The sequence below is a fragment of the Notothenia coriiceps genome, unplaced genomic scaffold (genome assembly GCF_000735185.1).
Source record: "Notothenia coriiceps isolate Sejong01 unplaced genomic scaffold, NC01 NC01_scaffold00000307, whole genome shotgun sequence".
NCBI lineage: Eukaryota > Metazoa > Chordata > Actinopteri > Perciformes > Nototheniidae > Notothenia > Notothenia coriiceps.
The window spans coordinates 113,314-133,206 of record NW_011333008.1 but is presented as its reverse complement, the minus strand read 5'-3'; the positions used below and the strand labels follow the sequence as shown (position 1 = coordinate 133,206).

The 19,893-nt window shown below is 38.9% G+C and overlaps 3 protein-coding genes across 3 annotated transcripts in view; 1 reads left to right on the top strand and 2 right to left on the bottom strand.

The window, feature by feature from the left end:
• The first annotated feature begins 1,575 nt into the window (after positions 1-1,575).
• LOC104941033 (uncharacterized) lies at positions 1,576-6,406 on the top strand. Its single transcript, XM_010766070.1, has 6 exons — positions 1,576-1,658; positions 3,713-3,934; positions 4,103-4,195; positions 4,316-4,384; positions 4,756-4,867; positions 4,936-6,406. Exons 2-6 carry the CDS (start codon positions 3,842-3,844, stop codon positions 5,706-5,708), a joined length of 1,140 nt encoding a protein of 379 aa, XP_010764372.1. The 5' UTR covers positions 1,576-1,658; positions 3,713-3,841; the 3' UTR covers positions 5,709-6,406.
• A 136-nt stretch (positions 6,407-6,542) lies between these two features.
• LOC104941043 (histone H4 transcription factor) lies at positions 6,543-12,087 on the bottom strand. Its single transcript, XM_010766082.1, has 10 exons — positions 12,055-12,087; positions 11,461-11,640; positions 10,760-10,986; positions 10,556-10,667; positions 9,381-9,533; positions 9,214-9,288; positions 8,478-8,598; positions 7,751-7,889; positions 7,520-7,644; positions 6,543-7,359 (listed from the first exon to the last, which is right to left on the bottom strand). The coding sequence occupies exons 2-10, from the start codon at positions 11,609-11,611 to the stop codon at positions 6,939-6,941; spliced, it is 1,524 nt and encodes a 507-aa protein (XP_010764384.1). The 5' UTR covers positions 11,612-11,640; positions 12,055-12,087; the 3' UTR covers positions 6,543-6,938.
• A 1,678-nt stretch (positions 12,088-13,765) lies between these two features.
• LOC104941222 (microtubule-associated protein 6 homolog) overlaps positions 13,766-19,893 on the bottom strand; it is an 11,347-nt gene continuing 5,219 nt past the window's right edge. The window contains exons 2-3 of the mRNA XM_010766293.1: positions 18,628-18,841; positions 13,766-15,582 (exon numbers count right to left, since the gene is read on the bottom strand). Coding sequence (XP_010764595.1) covers positions 15,376-15,582; positions 18,628-18,841 — 421 coding nt within the window. The 3' untranslated portion in view covers positions 13,766-15,375. The remainder of the gene's footprint in view (positions 15,583-18,627; positions 18,842-19,893) is intronic.

The following is a 19,893-nucleotide window of genomic DNA, read 5'->3' as shown; positions in this document are numbered from 1 at the left end:
CACCCACATACAATATATGTGGGGCAGTGTCATTATCTTCAGGGGAGGGAAGCTGAACATGTCTAATCTTGCTTCAGATATTACTGTCAAAACGAAACTAAAGCTTACAGTAATGTCACATTCACTCAGGGCCTCCTGCTCACAGCTGCTGAGAGAAGACTGCTTGTTTTCCCTCTGCTAAACACTGACCCCTATTGTAGTTAAATATAACAGACCTTTAAACTCTTTAATGTCAGTTTACCAAACCATTTAGTATAGAGTTACGTGAAATGTAATGCATTCTACATTCTGGATTATACTAAATTATATTGAAATTATTTATTTTGGTTTTGATTATATAACCCAATATAGAAACCTCTGTATTAATGCACCAACCTTCAGATAAATATATTGGCAAACCCTTCATTTGGTTTCAAAATCTCTTTATGTGGAAGTGCTTAAGGTACAAAGTCATCATTATATTTATGCAAAGCCAATAATGATACGGTCTACTTTTGCTAACTTTAAGAAAAACAAAGTAGCTAGAACAATATTTTAAGAGCAGTGTGTGAACAAGATGAGAATACACTATTGAGCTCTAAGTTGTCCAATAGTTTTGGCACACCAGTGTATTGGGGTCATAAAGGTTAATGGTTTGGGGCCTGGTGAGTGTTGTTCCTCAACATAGCATTAGAGGTAACCCCATGCTAAACAAGATTTGGATGGTTAGTGAGAATGGAATTAGCTAATCAAGGAGAACATGTCATCCCAAAGCCTCATCCAATCACCATCTTAGGTTTTTCTTAATGGGATCCAATTGAAGGGTAGCCCAGTTTGTCTGGGGCAAATTCAGGACGAGCTTGAGACACATAGCACATTGAAGAATTCAATTCAATGATCTGTTTCGAATAATTCAATCAGGAAACACTAACGGTGAAGCCTTATTTGGTGTTGATAGGTTTAACTAATTTCAGTAGTAAAACATTAAAATGGTAATGGAATTACTGGAACAAAGACAACACCATTTGATCTATACCCTCAAATGTTAGTATTTTTACCAATATTATCTGCATATGTCTGTGTGTTATCCATGTGGAAAAGGAACATGTGTAGTTGTGGGCAATAAATCTATTCATCCTTCCTTTAAGATGCTGTATTTATTATCATTGTGGTGAACTCCTGAGTGATTCAAGTTATATTCTTTTTAAATAAATGATAATATACCTTACATTTCTATAGGTTTGCAAATAAACCTTACATAATAAAAAAAAACATATATTTATTATATCATTTAACCTTATTTTCAAAAACCCTCTCCTCTCACATAAACTGTATTCCTCTAAAATAAATCCGAAGGGTTTAGGGAGCTAATGGGATTGGGTTAAGCCATTAGGGGTAGTTAATGGTCTTTCCTAGTGTTGGTAAGTAACACTGACTAATTGACTAAAGGGCAGCAGACAGCTGACACTGGCTCACAGCAACAGGTGTTCCTGAACTGATGTCAGTGTTCTGGGTCTGCTGAGAGACGACAAGCAGGGTTCATTGTCCTGTTAGTAGCTGAAATAAAAAGGTTGATGTCTTCTAACTTTGTTGGTTGATAGAGAAGCTGACGGGGCTGGATGTTGTTAACTGGACTATAACCCTCAAACATCAGGACGTCTTTTACTGTGCCTCATCAGGTAAGAAACACATTTACAGAGTCTGCCATTGAGTTTGCATCATCAAACAGTCAGATGGATGCCAGGTATTAAATTATGTATTATTTTGTGTAGAAGGTAGGCTATGTTTCTTTCTAAATATAACAGCTTTAACCCTTATGTTGTGTTCGAGTCTCCCGTGACCCGGTCTGGGAAGACCCAGCAGAATTGTTGTGGGTGACTCAAGGTCAAATTTGGCCCAATCAAGATTCATCTTTGACTTTAGACACCCCTCCCCCAACCCCTTCATCCACTGTAACAATAATTTTTCGCAACATGCACCTGGCCCCCCATTCCCCGCCCCCACAGCAACCCGACCTTTCTCAAATAATATGTACACTAACACTTGAACCTGAACACACACATGCACGTGTGCAATATGTGGTGTAATGTGTTTTGGGGCCATACAATACAATTACAACAGGATTGTACGGTTATGAATGCATAATACGTCTTTTATGATGTAGTTAAAACATTGGATGGTAGTCATTTTTTGTGTGTGTTTTGGACTGAAATAAATCATGGGTCAAAATGTACCCGCGAACACCATGAACGGTAACAGCTTTCGAACACAACACAAGGGTTAAAACAATGATTTACACATTATCTCTCAAGCAAGGGGGACTTTTTTTTAACAGGTTATCCATCTGTTGTTCTAACTGTTTAGTGCTTCAATCAACAGTTAATAGGCTAATCAATAGTTATTTTATCTTCCAAATTATCTATTCAATCTGTATTCTATTAAATCATTTGTTCTATAGGTTGTAAAATCAAATCAATTAAAGAGCCTCTAGAGTCCTTTAACGTGTTGTCTGTTTAAACCAGCAGACTAAGATATAACTATGGGTTTTAAAATCCTTTTGGAACTTTTTTTATGTAAATATTAAGATTTGACTGATGTATAATGTAGGGTGCTTTGAGGAAAGTACTCTGAGGCCTCATGCACTCAGTTTGCGCTTCTGAGAAACGGTTCCTTTATCAGATTAAGAGATTTCTTTGGCACGCTGACATGGGCGAAATTTAGAGAACATAGGATGTCTAACCTCCAGCTAATCTTGTCTTTATGAGAAAGGAGGGATCAGGCTATTGGATTGCTTTGGCCTAAAGGGGTTAAACAGGCACTGACACAAACAGCAGGATAAAGGAGATCCTCATAAGGAAGGAAGGATACCTGCACCAACTTTATCTGAAATGTTCTTGCCCAGTACACAGTAAATTCAAAGTAGGGCCTCACTGTCACTACTTATATTCAGAGATGGCAAAAGTACACACATCCTTTACTCAAGTAGAAGTACAGATACTTGTGTTTAAAAATACTCTGGTAAAAGTACTGACTAAACTTCTTTACTCAAGTAAAAGTAAAGAACTATGGGCTTCGAAATGTACTTAAGTAAAAATTACCCATAACTACCAGCTGTTTTAAAGAGTAACTGACCTCCCTTTATATGAATAGAACAATAATGTCATTGTTAGCTAATGAATGTTTCGATGCTGAACAACGGCAACATGAAAACGTTTTCATTGGTCCCTCTTCTTTAGAGAAGACCAGGAAATGATCAACAGGCAAGCAATGACTCTAAATAATAATGATCAGGCCACCAAACACAGATTAAAATTAAAGTAACAAACCTGTTTTGAAAATGTAAGAAGTAGAAAGTACAGGTATTTGTGTTAAAAATGTAAGAAGTAAAAGTAAAAAGTCGTCAGAAAAATAGGTAGTGGAGTAAAGTACTGATACCAGACCAATTTACTTAAGTACAGTAACAAAGTATTTGTACTCCACTACTTCCCATCTCTACTTATTCACACAGAATAATTGCATTCACAGTGATCACTCACAGCGGTTATAATCATGTGTTCTTGGAAAGGATGGATCCTTAATTAATTAAATGGATTGCCATACTGGGTTCCTAAATTGGATTACTGTTCGTAATGCAATTTAATTTAATTTAAGATTATGTCATTTGCATGTGATTTGCATAGTTGTGTGCAAAATATTGTTCACTTTTTCATGCCGTCTGTGTCTCGACTATAAGGTTCATCCCTGATCGGAAGGAAGAGATCCGTCTGAATTTGTGACCATTAGGTGTTCAACCAGCCAGGAGCAAACCCACTCATTCAAGTTCCTCAAGCTCCAAAACTAACTGGCTCTTCAACATCTTCCCATGCATCAGTATGTTCCCCAGCATGCCTACAATCCCATCATGCTCCACTCCTTGACCACCACACCTGCTCAGATGGGATCGCAGGACAATAATGTAAGCAGATGTGTCACTTTACTTAGCAGTGATGGTAATCAAAAAGTACCGATGTTCATCTGAGGACTATTCTGTAATGTTATTTGATGTTTGAATGCCATTTTTAGCTTATTGCCACTAAGTGTGCACAAATAATTTAAAGATGTTGTCTTTAACCTCTTGCTACAGTTCAACATGCACCTCCCCAGAGCGAGGACGAGGCGCTCTTTTGCTCCTGTCACTGCCTTTCACAAAGCAGCGCAGACACCCTTCAGTTCAACAGTGAGTCCAACATGCACCGATAACAACTGACATGTCAACCAAGCTAAAAGTCAAGCTACTTTCTTACTTTGGTACATTTTGTCTAACACCTCTGACAGTTTGTTGCATTTATTTGTTCAGAAACGAGGGAGATGTGGCGCCCTGCATGTCAGGATTGCATGGAAGATATATTACCAGAAGCAAATCAAGGTAATAAGTAATTGCATCAAATTGTATTCACATAAACTGATACATTAGAAGTTATTTGTACACATTCTCCTTATTTTGTGGCTGAAACTCAAGTCAATGGAACTTGATTTAGGGATTTTATGTCTGAATAAAAATAAGCCATAGTATGAAAAAGTGTTTTGTTTAATATAATAATAGATCCAAAAGCTTTAAGTCGTCAGTTGAAAGGTATAATAACACACTTAATTTAAATGAGCAATACATATAGTAAACATAATATTGTGCATTATTTTTTGTTGTACTAAAATGTTTTCTTTTGACTGTGGTTGTGATTAGTTATTTCCTATCTAATTCCAAAACCAATGTTGTGCTTTAAAAACTGTATCCACCAGGAAATGCAGCAGAAACCCAACAGTTTCCACCAAGATCTGACATCTGAGTATCCTGCATCCAGTTTACCTGACAAGGAATCAGAGCAGCCCTCCTGCTTTCAGCCAAAGATTGGTGAGTTCAGTTTGCAACTGTATTATATTTGTCAAACTATTGAAACTGAACTGCTTCTCCTTTCTTAGACTCTCCCTATAAGCATCCTTCATTTGGAAACACAAGTGACAGAAGTGAGCCAGGAAAAACAGCAGGACATTCAAACCTCTTCAACAGAAGATATCCCGCTGAATATTTCCAATCATCACCAGCGCCTTACAGCCATACTAACAAAAGGGAGAAACTGGAACAGCCCCTAATCCTGAACCGGAGAGAGGAACTTGATGAAAAAGAGAAACACGGGAGCCAACAAGTTGAAACAACAGACACTTCACCTCCAAGAGACAAATATTTGAATCCAACTCCTGAACCTGAACACAGCAGATCACATGGCAGGAAGAGGCAGCTCGAAGGTGTCAGCTCCATTCGATGTAAGAGGGTGAAGCAAGAAATTGTAGATGACAGGTCTGATCCATCTCCGCTCAGTACAACTCACACCATGCCAGAGCAACACATAAACACACATGCTTTGTCCGGCCTGTATCCAAACAGCAGTAGATGTCATGTCACTAGAACACTTGTCACTTATCCAGGATCTGACATGCATCCCCACCTAACTGCTTCATGGGATCCAATTGGGGGTGTTCACAAGATCATGGATCTCTACTCTAGACAACATCTCCTAAAAGATTATTCTTTGAATACCTGCAGAGCGATCAAGGTACCTCCTGTTGCAATGAGGCAAAGAGAGACTTTTGGTTACTATGCGCCGCCTCTTTATTTCCCTCTTGCTTTGATGCAACAGCAATCTTTTTACCTCAGTTCACGTCACATGAACAGTCATCTCCATCATCCTGGCTGACTGACAACATCCTACCTGAGAGGAAAGTAGATATTCCCATGAGATAGATTACCCATTACTTCCTGTCTGATAGGTTCACTTGTCACATTGCTTCACATTATTTCAACAGGCCTCCAGTGTCCAGGATGTAGAAAAAACTGTGGACGTGGATATCTATTGATTCATTTATCAAAAAAATATACTCTTTGCATTAAAACAGCTTCATTTGAGCAACAAATATTATTAACAAACATTGATTTCTTAAATGCCTTTTGGCGACTTTATAGTCATACTTAACTGTAATGCTTCCCTTTGATTGAAAGGTTGTTGTTTTTAAGTTATAAGATATATTAGGATGCATGTGGTTGTTTTATTTTTTTGGCCAGGTGATCAATTATCTTGTTTGGAAGGAAAGAAGTTTAAAAAAGATAATTGCAAATCTGCCAAACTAAAAGGAAATGCAGCTGATAGAGTCTCTGTGATTTGTGCATTAAGCTTAATTTAGTATGTTCTACAATGTTTACAATGATATAATAATACATGCTATCATGCTGATGTTAGCATGTATCATTTTCACCAGGATCACCATCTTAGTTTAAAAGTAATTGGCACTTAACACAAAGTAAAGCTGAAGGGAACGGCATTAGGTATTTGGTCATAAACCAAAGTATGGACAAACTCATTTTGGGGCTATTTTGTCGTTTCATTACAAAGTTAAGCCAAGAAGAGAGGAAACGGGGAGATAGAGGGGACGACATATTGAACTGGATAAAAAGACAGGACTTAAATCCTATTGGCTTTCATACAGGGGGGGGAAGAACAAAAACAACAACAAGAAAATGTTACTTTAGTATCAAAAATGTATTTCAAATTTGTAACAATAAATTCAAGCAGCATTAAAACAATACATCAAAAAATAATGTCTTCTGAAAGCCTCTGTCGGGCATGGAGCACACTGTGGAACAAGGTGTGTTAAGAATTACATGTATAAGGAACTAACTTCATAGTGCTTCCAGTTATTCTCATTCATGTCAACTTGGTCAGAAACATTAACCGGCATCCCTTAGATAGGAAGCATCACAAAGCCAAGGCATTGTAGGTAATAATGAAAATGGGCCCTCCTAAAAGGTAAATAAAACCACACTAAAAGCTCTTGAGACCACGCGAAAGCTTTGGGTATAAAACAGTTCTGGTCCCTGATGGCCCTCACACAGCAACAAATAGCGCATGGTGCAGTGGAGCAGGCAGGGGTCACACCACGTCCATGCCCAGGCCCCTCGCCACCTCCGTCAGGGCCTGCACCGCCCCCGACGTCCCGCTGCCGTCACAGTCCTCCTGCGACGACCCCCCAGGCTCCTCCTCGATGAGAGGGATGGTGCTCATCACGCAGTAGACCGGAGAGTCGCTTCCTCGGGGGCTCGGCTGAGACGAGACGTCCTCCGCTCCAGAGAGATCCGAGCCGTACGAGGAGGAGGAGCTGGAGGAGGGCGAGGAGGACCCTGCGGGGGAGCTCCGGCTGCTCTCCGGTGGGACGGCAGCCCTCTTCGTTCTCTGACTTTTCCGAAGGCTCTGCGGCTTTTTGGCCATGTTCTTCATGATCTCATTCGTCACTTCCACAGTCTCAAACCGCACCATGTTCACTTTTAGGAAGCCGTCTACGTCTTTTCTGTAACTGTGAAGAAAGCATGTGGAACAAACTCGGATCAAATATGGATTATTTCAACTTTTAATCACTTAAATTGCATCTGATGTCTCCTCCCCCCCCTCCAAGGATGAGAAGATGAGTGGATAAAGAAATGGTGGTTTCAGTTTTAATTGCTGTTGTGACTTACCGAAAGCGGGAATGTCCAGACGGCCATTTGAGCTCGTGCTTCTTGCGGAGGTGAAGTGTGAGAGTGTAACACCAGGAGAAGACCTTATCACAGATATGGCATTTATATTTGGATATCCCTCCGACCTGTTTGTGTACATCATGGAATCATGTAAACAACACAATTCTGTAACTCTCAATGAGGTTACAGCAGGTTGTCATTGCAATCAAAATAGGTTTTACACTAACAAACCTGGTGCGCTCTCTTGTAGTGGTAGCTCATGGTTGGAAATGTGTGACAGGAATAATCACAGCCCTCCACTGTACAGTGATACACGGTGCCCTCATTGTGAACCTCGGTGTGCTTCTGCAGGTCGCGCTGGTTCTTAAATCTGAAAAGGAAAGAATAAAGGTACTCTTTAAACATAACATACTCAAAGAATATGTTCACATTCTGCAACTCAGATGACAAAGAAATATACCAGAGGAATTGCATTAATAGGACAATCACTCCAAAATGTTGAATACATTTGTTACTAAAGTGTTTTTTCCATCGTTTGGTAATCGAATAAAAAGCTAACGTGGATAAGGATATTCTGTGTTTTTTTCATGTTTCAGGTCTGTACAGAGTAGGTATTAAGGGCTATTTGGTTACAAATGCAAGTAAAAGGATCCATGCTAGGACAAATAGCCCAACAGTATGTTAAGAAATGTAAAGTGTTGTCCCCCTCTTTTTTTAACTTCTCAGTTGCAGAAAGAAATGTGAAATAAACGTTTGAATAATTTGATGACATTTATTTTTACAAATAAACTGACTAACAGGTTCTGAAGGATAACCCTGAGTGATAAAGCATTTTAAAAGGTATTTTATTGAAGCTTGATATTGCTTTTAATGCTAAACATATGTGAAGACACAATTCTGGGGTGGCTGTAAACAACATTTGTCAGCTGGACATCCAATCAGCTGTCCAAAGATCTACCTCTTGTCGCAGAAGTCGCACGGGAAGGGCCGCTCGTCACAGTGGCGAAATCTGATGTGGATCTTCAGAGCTGCCAAAGTGGTGCAGGTCATGTCACAGAAGGGACACTTCACCTGGTTCACTAGAGTAAAAGAGAGCAACTATTAGATATAATACTTGCCAAATATGTCTGTGTCTATGGCTTGGACATTGTTAACTCTAGCAACATTATTATTTTCATTAGCCCTTCACTGTCCGGCAGTGGCTCAGTCAGTAGGGGCTTGGACTGTGAGCCGTAGGGTCGCCGGTTCAAGTCCCCGACCAGACCTAAATATGGAGTGTGGACTGCTATTTGAGCAGGTCTCCCTTGAAAAAGAGATCAATGATCTCAATGGGATTCATCTTTATAAATAAAGGTTTGAAATTAAATGAAATGAGGTCCCAGTTCACCTCCTGCCCTGCCGTGGTGCCCTTGAGCAAGGCACCGGACATCCCCCCCACTCCCATTGCTCCCCGGGCGCAGTAAAATAGCTGCCCACTGCTCCTAGTAGTTAGGATGGGTTAAATGCAGAGGCGAAATGTCACTGTGTGCTGTGTGCATGTATGTGTGACCATTAAAGAGGCTTTCATCCCTCCAATTCTATCTTCTATCTAAATGAACCTGACTGTATCCACGCCTAACTCAACATCACACTAAATCCTCTTTTCATACACACAAGGTAACAAAGTTGTAGAATAGATTTTAGAAAGTGCTTACCATGCTGACGAACATGATCCCTCAACAGCCTCTCGTTGGAAAAAGCTTTGCCACAATGTTCACACACCAGTGAATCTGCTCAAATTAGAGGTAAAGGAACACAATTCAGTATACAGGCAATACTATCAGATCTATCTGCATCGTGGAAATAATGAAGAGTCCTTCACCTATTGGCTCGGCCTGCCTGTGCAGGTGGTCGAACAACTTAGTGTTGCTGGAGAACATGTTGCCACACGTCGGGCAAGCCACCAATCTCTCCTGAGTGTGGCTCCGCATGTGCTCCCTCAGACGGTATCGGATTTTGAAGGAAGCATCGCAGCCTGTAAAAGAAATATGAGGTTCAGATAAGGTCAAACTTAAAGGCTCAATTCCAATCCAACTCCAACATTCTCCCCCTACCCATTTCAACACCGTTCGCACCGTTATAAAACCCTCAAAGAGCGAGTCTGCATGGGTCCTGACTTAATAACCGGCAATACCTGACCAAGTGCAACACTGTTTGTGTCAGACATAAAACCCATTGTGTGCATAGTTCCATTGTCATACAGATGTTAACAACTTTAAGATGACCTTGTATTTTTGTATACTTCATCTGGTACACAGAAGGTGTGTGCATTTGATTGTCAAGTTTTTTGGTATTTACAGGTACTGTTGCAACAACAAAAAAAGGCTCATAAACATCTGATTTAGCAAAAAAAGGAACGCCTTTAAAGATTTTTGATGGTTTATTATAATTATAACTAAGGGCTGCTCGATTATGGCAAAAATCATAATCTCGATTATTCGGGTCAATAATTGATATCACAATTATTAAAAACGATTATCCATTTACTTTGAAAACATAAATTTATTGGGAAAAAAAATGTGAACAGTATGTTTTTAACAGTTGATTACCCTGAACTTTAAGTATAATTCAACTGAAAAACCAATAAAAATAAACAATTAAAAATAAAAATAAATAAAATAAAATAAATAATCGTTTTATTTTGATTATGTTGTTTTCATAATCGTTGCAAGCCAAAATCGTAATTGCGTTTAAAATAAGATTAATTGAGCAGCCCTATTATAACGTATAATTTTTTAGCCCGAGAGAAGCTGATTCTCAATCATTGTTGCAAAAGTTCCGTTTTCTTTTTGCCAGGAGAGAGGGGAGATGTTCCAAAGCTTACTGCTGTATCTACTGTACACCCTCCACCTGAATACAAGGAGCCTCATTCAGCTGTGAGTATGACTACAGATGGAGTTCACTCAGTCACAGAGAAGGAGTGTGTAGGGGATGCTTTTGAATTGGGCTGAAGTTATAATAGGAACATCTCATTGATCTGTTATGACTTTGTTATACCTGTCCAGGGGCATAAGAAAGTCTGCTGCTGATGAGGGAGGGACTGTGGCTCAGCACTTTCAACGTGATTGTCCACGTGTCGGTAAAACCACTCAGGATTGTTAAATGTACTCTGTGTAAAAGAAGAATATAACTTAATTAATATTGGTGCTATCAATCATTTGATAACCAATGGATCATTCTAATTAAAAAGGAAAAACCTACATCACAGTGTTCCCATTGGCAGACGTATCCATCCGACCCTTCGGGAACCAGGTTGCTGCTGTGCAGACCTTCGTTGCAGCTGGGTAGGTCGGGGCGGGACTTGAGAAGCCTCGCCCCGACGAACTTCAGCTTACCGTGATAGTTGTGGAAGTGAGCGTGGACCTCCAGCTCCGCAGGGCAGCCCATGGCTAGAAATTGACACCCTTTCCAGAGACAAGCATACTCGTCTAAACAAAGAAAGGGAAGGAGTTACAACTTTAGTTTAGAAATGACTGTTTTTGTGTACAGGGAGCTCGCTGAGATTTGATTGAGTAGATCTGGGCAATCACCTAAACATTTACAGACATAAACCTTTATGACTAGTATATTTCTTCAGACTAGTTGTTTGCAAAAAAGGACAGTGTTTTTGTACTACATTGTAACCCAGAGACACTGTAAATAAGTGTGTACACATGTCGTTAATGCATTTTAAGTTACAAAAGATAACCTTTTCCTGTAGTTAGCACCATACATAAGCAATACATTAGCCTATAGTAAGACTAACAACACTGACCTGGTGTGAACATTGTTACAGATGATTTAGAATGAGTTGTCCTAACTACATAAAGGTTAGAATGACTGAAAGGTCATATTTATTTCCAGCCTTGCAAGTGACATAGCATGATCCTTTAGTTTGTCTTGTATGATCCTCAGTTACTCACCAAGCTCCTCTAAGGCGTCGTTGTCTCCCAGGTAGTCCTTTAAATGCAGAGCCATATGATCGCTGAGCTCCTCCACGGTGCAGCCCCTGAAGTCGCATGAATCCCACTCACACATCACCTCAAAATTGTCTAGTCTCTTAGTTGTCATCATTATAGTGATTAATGTGAGCTCAGCTGCTGCTAACAATCCCGAATGAGAATCAGAATTGGTTAGTTAGCATATGATAATAGCAAGATGTTGAAATGTATACACCGGTTAAACAGACATAACCTAAAGTTAGCTGATAACTGATTCTCTTTTCTGACTGAAAGCTGCACTCACTAAAATCGGTTTGGAGTGGCTTTTTATCCTCATTTAGAAAATAGTGGTTTTTCAAATGCTGATTATGTATAGTAGTCTGTTGTGTTAATCTAGCTAAGAGTTAGCATGTTGTCTAGCTAACGCTGAACCTGTCACTGGTTTGCACTCTGTCGGACTTTTCCTAAAAACAGCAAACGTATATAGTTTACAGTTTGACATCTTAATGGTCGATTTGTAAACACATACTTATGTTTCTGTTGTTATACACGACGTTAAATAAATGGTTCTCTTACGAGTATGAATGTCCCTGGCTGCAGCAGCTGAGCCTCTTCCCTCCTCTCAGCTTGTCTGGCTTTGTTTATTTCCGGTCACTATCATCCTTCTTCTTCGCTGGTAAAAATGGCGGCTAGCATCCCAAATATTGCTTTGCCGCCCACTACTGGATTTAATCTAAAACTCTACTTAATACAATAATTAAAAAACCTCCTTCCCACCAATTACTCACGTTGTTATTAATATTACGTCTTTCATTTCAACATATCCTTGCTGCACATCATGTATAGTTGATCAGATTGCCATCAGAGTTTGTATTCCTGACATAGCAACCATGACCATGGTTACTGCAGTATGATGCACTCCCACACTTGCCATGTTGTGATAATAGGTTTATTTTCCTGGTAGCTATTTGGATGTACATGTTAACAATGGAGATCCGAGCCAGGGAAGTAGAGAGATAATCACACCATCAAGCAAGGGGACACCTTCAATAACTTGATTTTGCAAAGATGGAAATCTAATCTACTTTGCTTGGCATGCGGAAACCTTACTTTGTATCCAGTTTACATGATGCTTTGAGATTGTGTAAGAGATCCTATCCACTAGAGGTCATCATTTGCTGATCATCAGCACCACAATATGCAATGTGTTGTGTGTCAAGAAATACAATATTTTCTCAAGGGTGCTTGCCAAAGAATGGTTTGGTGCAGACTCATAAACCCCTACAGCGCTGTTGTTTAGTTTACATTTTATGATTATTTAGGGTTCTTTTGTTCCCTTTTTGAAACTGCAAGTTATTTTTTCCACATAAAAAATGTTACACCACTAAATCATGTAGAATATTTAATATCAAGTATATCAATTCTCTATTGAACCTTTTTTAACACAATAAAATAACCATAGGTAGAGCTGTATCCAGCCAGACAAGTCTTTTATAGAAGGGATGGAGCTTAGGCAGACCCAGTGCCATTACTGAGCTGTTATTCAATATTTTATGCTGTTCTGCGAACATAAGGGCCCATAACAACTGAATTATTCATGCAGTTTCATGTCAGGATGACTGATTCACAGGGAAATGACCAGCAGCAGCAGCAGCAGCAGCAGCCATGAGCTAGTGCATGAACTGAAAAACGATCAAATAATATTTTCACTTGGACTTTGAATCTTTGTTTCTTCATATGGGAAAATGTTTGCAATTCCCACATCGAAAGAAAAAAGAGAGAGTGCTTGATTTGGCTTTTGGAGGGCTGTGAGAATAAAATACATGGCTGAAAAGAAAGGTTTTCCAAGGTCTTTTTGAAAAACTAGGTTAGGTCGATGTTGCTGCTTTGTAGCCCCATGTATAATGATATTATACATGCTATAAATTAAATGGTTACCTTTTTAATTTGAAAACTTAAATAACTAATCATTACTGTAGCATCCACAACCAGTTTCACCAAATGCAAATAAGATGTGGGGGTTTGCTTGAACTAGAAGGGAATAACTAACAACAGCTCTGCCAGATTTAGAAGCCCCCCTGTCATTTTATACACCAGGAGTAAGATGCTTTTGTTTGCTTGATCCTTCATTTAAATGTTTTGTTATTTTACCAAATTTACACAACTTAAAAATCATTTTTATTTAGATTATGGGTGTGAATGTATATTGTTCTTTAATCTACAAAATATATATAAAAAACACTAATGCCTATGGGGTAGAATAAGTCAGAACACAAGCTGTTAGTATCATCACTTTATTCAGAATTCAACCAGAGCAAGCTGAGAGAACAAGCACAGTTTCACGTCTGCAGCGGTATAACGTTGTTATTTCATAATTTCCCTCTAGTTTGATGCCACGTGTGGCCCAAACCAGACAGCATATAGAATGAGCGATTTAGCACCAGGGTGTTGGAGTGTGTAGCAGCAGGTCTTATGGTTAGGTCAGACATGTTGCTAACTGCAGCAGGCTGTAAGGTCATACACATCAAAACTCTCAGGCTCACACACGGAAGCTTAAACTTGAAGCAGACTCACGGTGGGTAGTGCTTGACTGGGCTCTCACACACTGCAGCCATGTTTGCCGCCACAGGTAAGTAGAAACCCCTCATGTCATGTTCACAATGAACAGGTGGGATTTGCGTATTATCAGATAGCAACATTTTAAAAAGCTGAACTTCAAGTCCTGGCCCATTCCTTGTTCTTTCCCACCTGGTGAGATCAGCCCATTCAGAGTGACATTTATTGAGTAAATACAATAGTTTTTCCCTTTTCAGGCCTTTATGCATACATTTTTCTCATTTAGCACAATTACAGCATCACAGATGAGAGGAGAGGACGGAATACAATGTCACAAATACTGAGTCATAAGTACTGCAGTATTCCCATTCAATCAAAGGAGTGGATCTCCATTAAGATTGCCAGAATTGTGTACAACCATATTGCTGGTGCGTTTAGGTAATAGCTTTATTAGCCACTAGACTATGATTTTGTGAATGTACTTTAGTTTCGGTGTGACCAAAATCTATTACTACGCATGCATTATACTTGAAAAGTTCTTTCCCCTAGAAATGTATCTTTAGTTGCTCAATTTACAAGCAAAAATGTGACTGTGTGACATATAGTCTGCTGAAATGTAGCCACTCAACCAAACACAGTGTCCTGCATGCAAGCCGTAGCAATTATATTACACTTCATTTGGTTTCTTGGCAACCAAACTGATAAGACCAGATATCATCCCAAACAATGAAATGAAAACCAGGACCATACAGCGGAGGCACTGTAACTAGGAAAAGCAACCCTAAAACATATGTTGTACTGTCACAACACCTCTTATGTGATAAAGTCTGAGAGAAAAACCATCCCCCTGACTTTTTCTACAATCATTTGAAAACTGATTTTAGTTTTTATTCATTAAGACAAAGGTATATGTGTACTGATGGCTTTTTTTTATGGTTCGATGTCAAACAGAACTCATATAAACAAAGTGCAAATAATGTGCTCAATAATATAAAGCGGTTTTGTGCACCAAAACACAAGGGATCACATACTTACATACATCTGAACACACACACACACACACACACACACACACACACACACACACACACACACACACACACACACACACACACTCTCTCTCTCTCTCTCTCTGTCACACACACACACACTTACTCACATTTTACAGTGAAATGACTTGCATTATTTTGAAAGCTCAACATCAGTGCCCATTTAAAGGTGACTAATATATGAAAGGACAGCAAAAACAACAGGTCAGGAAATAAACCAAAAGGAAGAAATGTGCCTAATTCGTCATGTCGCCTTTGATCACACACATAAAAGTGTAGAGAGAAACTTAATTTAGTGGTTTGCTTCAGCCAGTCTATTGCTGATCTCTTTGCTCTTCTTGGTGACGACTCCATCTGGTTTGGGTTCTGGGGTGCCCAAAGACGGTTTCTTCTTGGCTGACAGGGAACTAGCAAGCACCTTCTCTTTTGATTTTTTCACCGTCTTCCCTGTTGTTGTTGGTGTCTTTTTTGGTTTGATGCGAGACACTGCTTTATCCACCTGAAAGAGAAGAGGGGTGAAAATATTCAGATGGACAAAAAAAATTGTTAATTAAACATAAACCTTGTCGGGAAGCCATAGTTTGATAATTTGGGAAATGCAGTTATTTGCTCTCTTGCCGAGAGTAAGTTAAGACAATTGATACCACCTTCATGTCTTCCCATTAAATATGCAGCTGATTAGCTTAGCCTAGCATAAAGACTCAACTGCACCTTCTTGGCTTGGTGCTGTCACTTCCTGGAGAATTTCCATGACAGCCAGACTGGTACGAGAGCCTAGTATTGATCATCTCATTCAAGTCTTGGCAGGAAAGCAAATGAGCGCATTTCCCAAAATGTTAAACTAACCCTTTAAGACTCTAAATAATGTCAAAGTGCTATTTTGGCATGCAAAAGGTACCTTTGTTACCCTGTTACTTAAATGAGGACAGGCAAATGACACCATACGGTATAGGTGATATTTGCATTATGTGGATTAGTGCAATGGAGATAAAATAAAAAATAAACAGCACAAGAGGTATTTGTGCCTTTGTTTTTATAGAACAGTGGTTTGTGCAGTTTTTCTATAGAGAGGCGAAGTCCCTCCCTTTCCGGGGGAGCTCCATGGGACTTTATTTCGGAAAAAGTATGTATTGAAGTCAATGGAGAGAGAAAGATTATCTTTCGATCCCGTTTGAATTGTGCCACGAATTACACATATGATGTTTGTCAATTTAAAAGATAATTTTGCAACTCAAAAAAATAAAAATGTGTCGTAAAACTGTGAAGTAACACTTTTTTTGTGTGGAACCGCTCAATGAACACATCTCCCGTCCCACACCACACACCAAGACGGCCGTCACGTTAGCACATTTCACTTCTTTCTTTCAGAATGAGGCGGAAAGTATTAAAAGAGGTGAAAATCATTACAAGTCTGGGCATGTTGAGAGCTGTACATACACAGAAGGGGAGTTAGTCGGTTCGTAAGAGCCAGCATGCGGGACCGGGATTCTGGGATTTGTAGTCTTTCTAGTTGCGTATTTTTCATAGTCTTATATTTCAACAGTTTTAAGACAAACTGTGACTTTTTTGACATGGAAATGATTTTTTAAGATTGACAAACATCATATGTGTAATTCATGGCACCATTCAAACGGGATCGAAAGATACATTTTCTCTCTCCATTGACTTCAATACATAATTTTTCCAAAATAAAGTCCAATGGACCGGAAGTAGACAGGCGTGATTTCGCCTCTCTATTGAAATAGAAAAGAAGAAGAAACCATAACCTAAAGAGTTAGTGGTTTATATTAGTAAATTATGATGTTAGTCATAGTAAAAGAAATGTAATGTTTTGATAACATTCAACTATTAACAGTAGTAGTGGAGGATTAAGAAGCGACTGGAGGATTGCTGGTTCAAACTCTTACACCTACTTGGAAAATTAAGCAAGGCACTCAGCCTCTCCCTGCTCTTGTTGAGTTTAATATTTCCTGATTAGCTCCAATATACTCACATTTTGCTGAGTAAATAAACCTTAAAAAAGTATTTCTTGTAAGCAATGACAACTGTTGGTAAAGGCTGTAACTGAGAATAAAAGTGAAATGCTCTAATCCTAAGAATAATAGGGACCATGGTGCTATTTGGACAAAAAAAAAGTAAACATATTATGCACCATTCACGATACAGTCCAGATTATAATCAACACATTTACTTTTACTCTTGTATGTGGAGATTGAAGAATGAAATTCATGGCTGCATAATACTGAATTTCAAACTGCTACTACACCAAACTGAAATGAAAAGCTAAAAAAGGATAACATCATCCGCTAACAACTGCAATTGGCACAAACACACTGCTGTGCCTTTCTTTAAGTGGTACATTTTGTGTGATATTTTACAAACAAACAAAAAGTATACTTTCCAAATGTAATTGTACCTATACATTGTCTCCAACACAGAGCCATAAACAGTGAAGAACTTTTTATATGTACACTTATGAAATGTCTTGTTGCCCTCTATAATGTATTGAACCCATCTTTTTTGTTTTGACCCTAATCTGTTACTCTCAAGTATAATCTAAGTTTACTTGTTTCTTTTATTTATGAATTAATCGACCCTTTTGCTCCATAAATGGTGGTCGGTGATGCAAGCTGAGGTGGGTAAACAGTGAAGATGTGGCTGACTTTTTGCAGGATTGCATCCGGCAGCAGGGTGGAACGTGACTGCGGCTCGTACTAGCCAAGGCGCAGACAGTGTGTGTGTGTGTGTGTGTGTGTGTGTGTGTGTGTGTGTGTGTGTGTGTGTGTGTGTGTGTGTGTGTGTGTGTGTGTGTGTGTGTGTGTTTACAGTATGCAGTAAGTTTTTGCGTCTGATCAACTTGAGGTCAGCCTCCATGCCTTTTGAAGAAACAGACAACACACCTGACTACCGCAGATTTAGAACAGAGCTGCTCTCAGTCTCTGAGACGTCCTACAAGAATGAGAGAGGGAGTGGCCATATGAACACACTACAGACACAATGTTGACCACTTGTTGTCTGAACTGTCAATCATGCACACGGATACCAATCTATGTGAGAAATAACTTGGAATAAAAGGCATACCTTATTATGAGATGATGTCACTATAATCCAAAAATGGGATGCAATAAATATATTTGTTATTGGTATAAGTAAATTTGTCTTTTTAGTTGACACAGTGTGGCTATTTAAACATTTCACTGTCTGATTTATATGCATGATGGAATAAAATAAGGGCTAATTTTGCAATTTAAAATGAATACAAATTTAGATTTGAAGCTGTTTAATGTGTTCGCATTTAATCAATCACAATGCCAAGCCACAGTATGAAGAATATCATGTACACATCAAACGCTTCTAGTGATAAAGAATTTATGTGAAAAACAATAAAAACTGACAGTGTTTATGGCAAAGTACTAGACCTAGGTAATTGCAGGGCTAATACAGTTTAAGACATGACTTAAATCCAAGTACTTAATTGAATAATAGTAAATAGTGTTACCAGTGTCACACAGTCCTCACATCAGTGTTTGGCGCACGCTCTCACCTTGCTAGTCTCCTTGCCCGGCTCATTGTACAGGCTGCGTATCCTCCTGCGGTCGATCAGCTTGTTGTCGGCGGGCTGAGCCTTCACCTGCTCCCCCTTGTATGTGGCGCTGTAGCTGGTCTCACGGCAGCTCTCCTCCACTGGGGGTTTATACTGAGATGGAGCTTTAATGGCCTTCACTGGTTTCACATCCTTATATGCCTTGAACTCAGTCCTAAAACATGAAATAAGCAAACAGAGAGGTATCTGTGGATGTGATTTATGATCATTTCATTATCAATCAATTTGACAATTACTTCCCTGATTGAGTATATTCTGTGTGAAAGGAAGTGTAGTGAGTCACTACTTTTTAATGTGAAGGAGTTTTGTTTCATGGATTAAGATTCAATATTGGACCGTATATATGATAAATGATGAAAAACTCATCACCGTGAGCAGCTATCTAACTGAAGTCAGAAGTCATGTTCTTTTGAGTTCTGTTTTAAGTTCTGTAAGACGATAAGTCTTAAGTTTTAAGTTCTGTAACACCATAAATGTCAGCATGCATTGACTAGACTTTTGTTCTTATTGCTATACTAAAATGAATGATCCTTTACTCACTGGTTACTGGTCTTACAGTATATAATAATTAATGAGTTTCTTGTTAATTTCTGATATCAAAGCTAGCTTTTAATAGATATTAAGAAAAGTATTTAATTGCCAATTTGACCAGGAAATCCTGTTTTAACTTTTTTTTTTAAGCCAATTCAAAAGACAAATGCAGATTTTTTTAATCTCCAATGTTTGCGCACAAAGCACATTGGCACAGGTTGCATGTTTAGTTTATTGGTCAGTTGAGTTAATTTGAAATATTCTCTCTGCATAAGTTTCCTTTAACAAAGGCACTGGTACGACAACTTCAATATTTCAGTAGGGCATACTGAAGGCAGCAAGCCTTAACTAAGTTTGCAAGCATCATGCATCCCTAATTAGATTCAGAGGAAGACTGCTAATAAACCAAGTTAAGACACATGATTACATTCAGACCCTTTTACTGGCTGTACTCGGCTACTGCATTGATTTGGTAGAGGATAAAGCAGAGACAAATCAATAATGCAAGCTTTATCTGTGGCAATATCAGTTTGATTTGGAAATGCATAGAGTATTAAAAAAACACCATGCAATAACAAATATATCCGTTAATGATCTGATCTTTAAATGTACAGAGGAGCGGTCTGGCACACAGGAAGTCATTCCGTAGGTTAGTTGAAACGCTCTCATAAATGT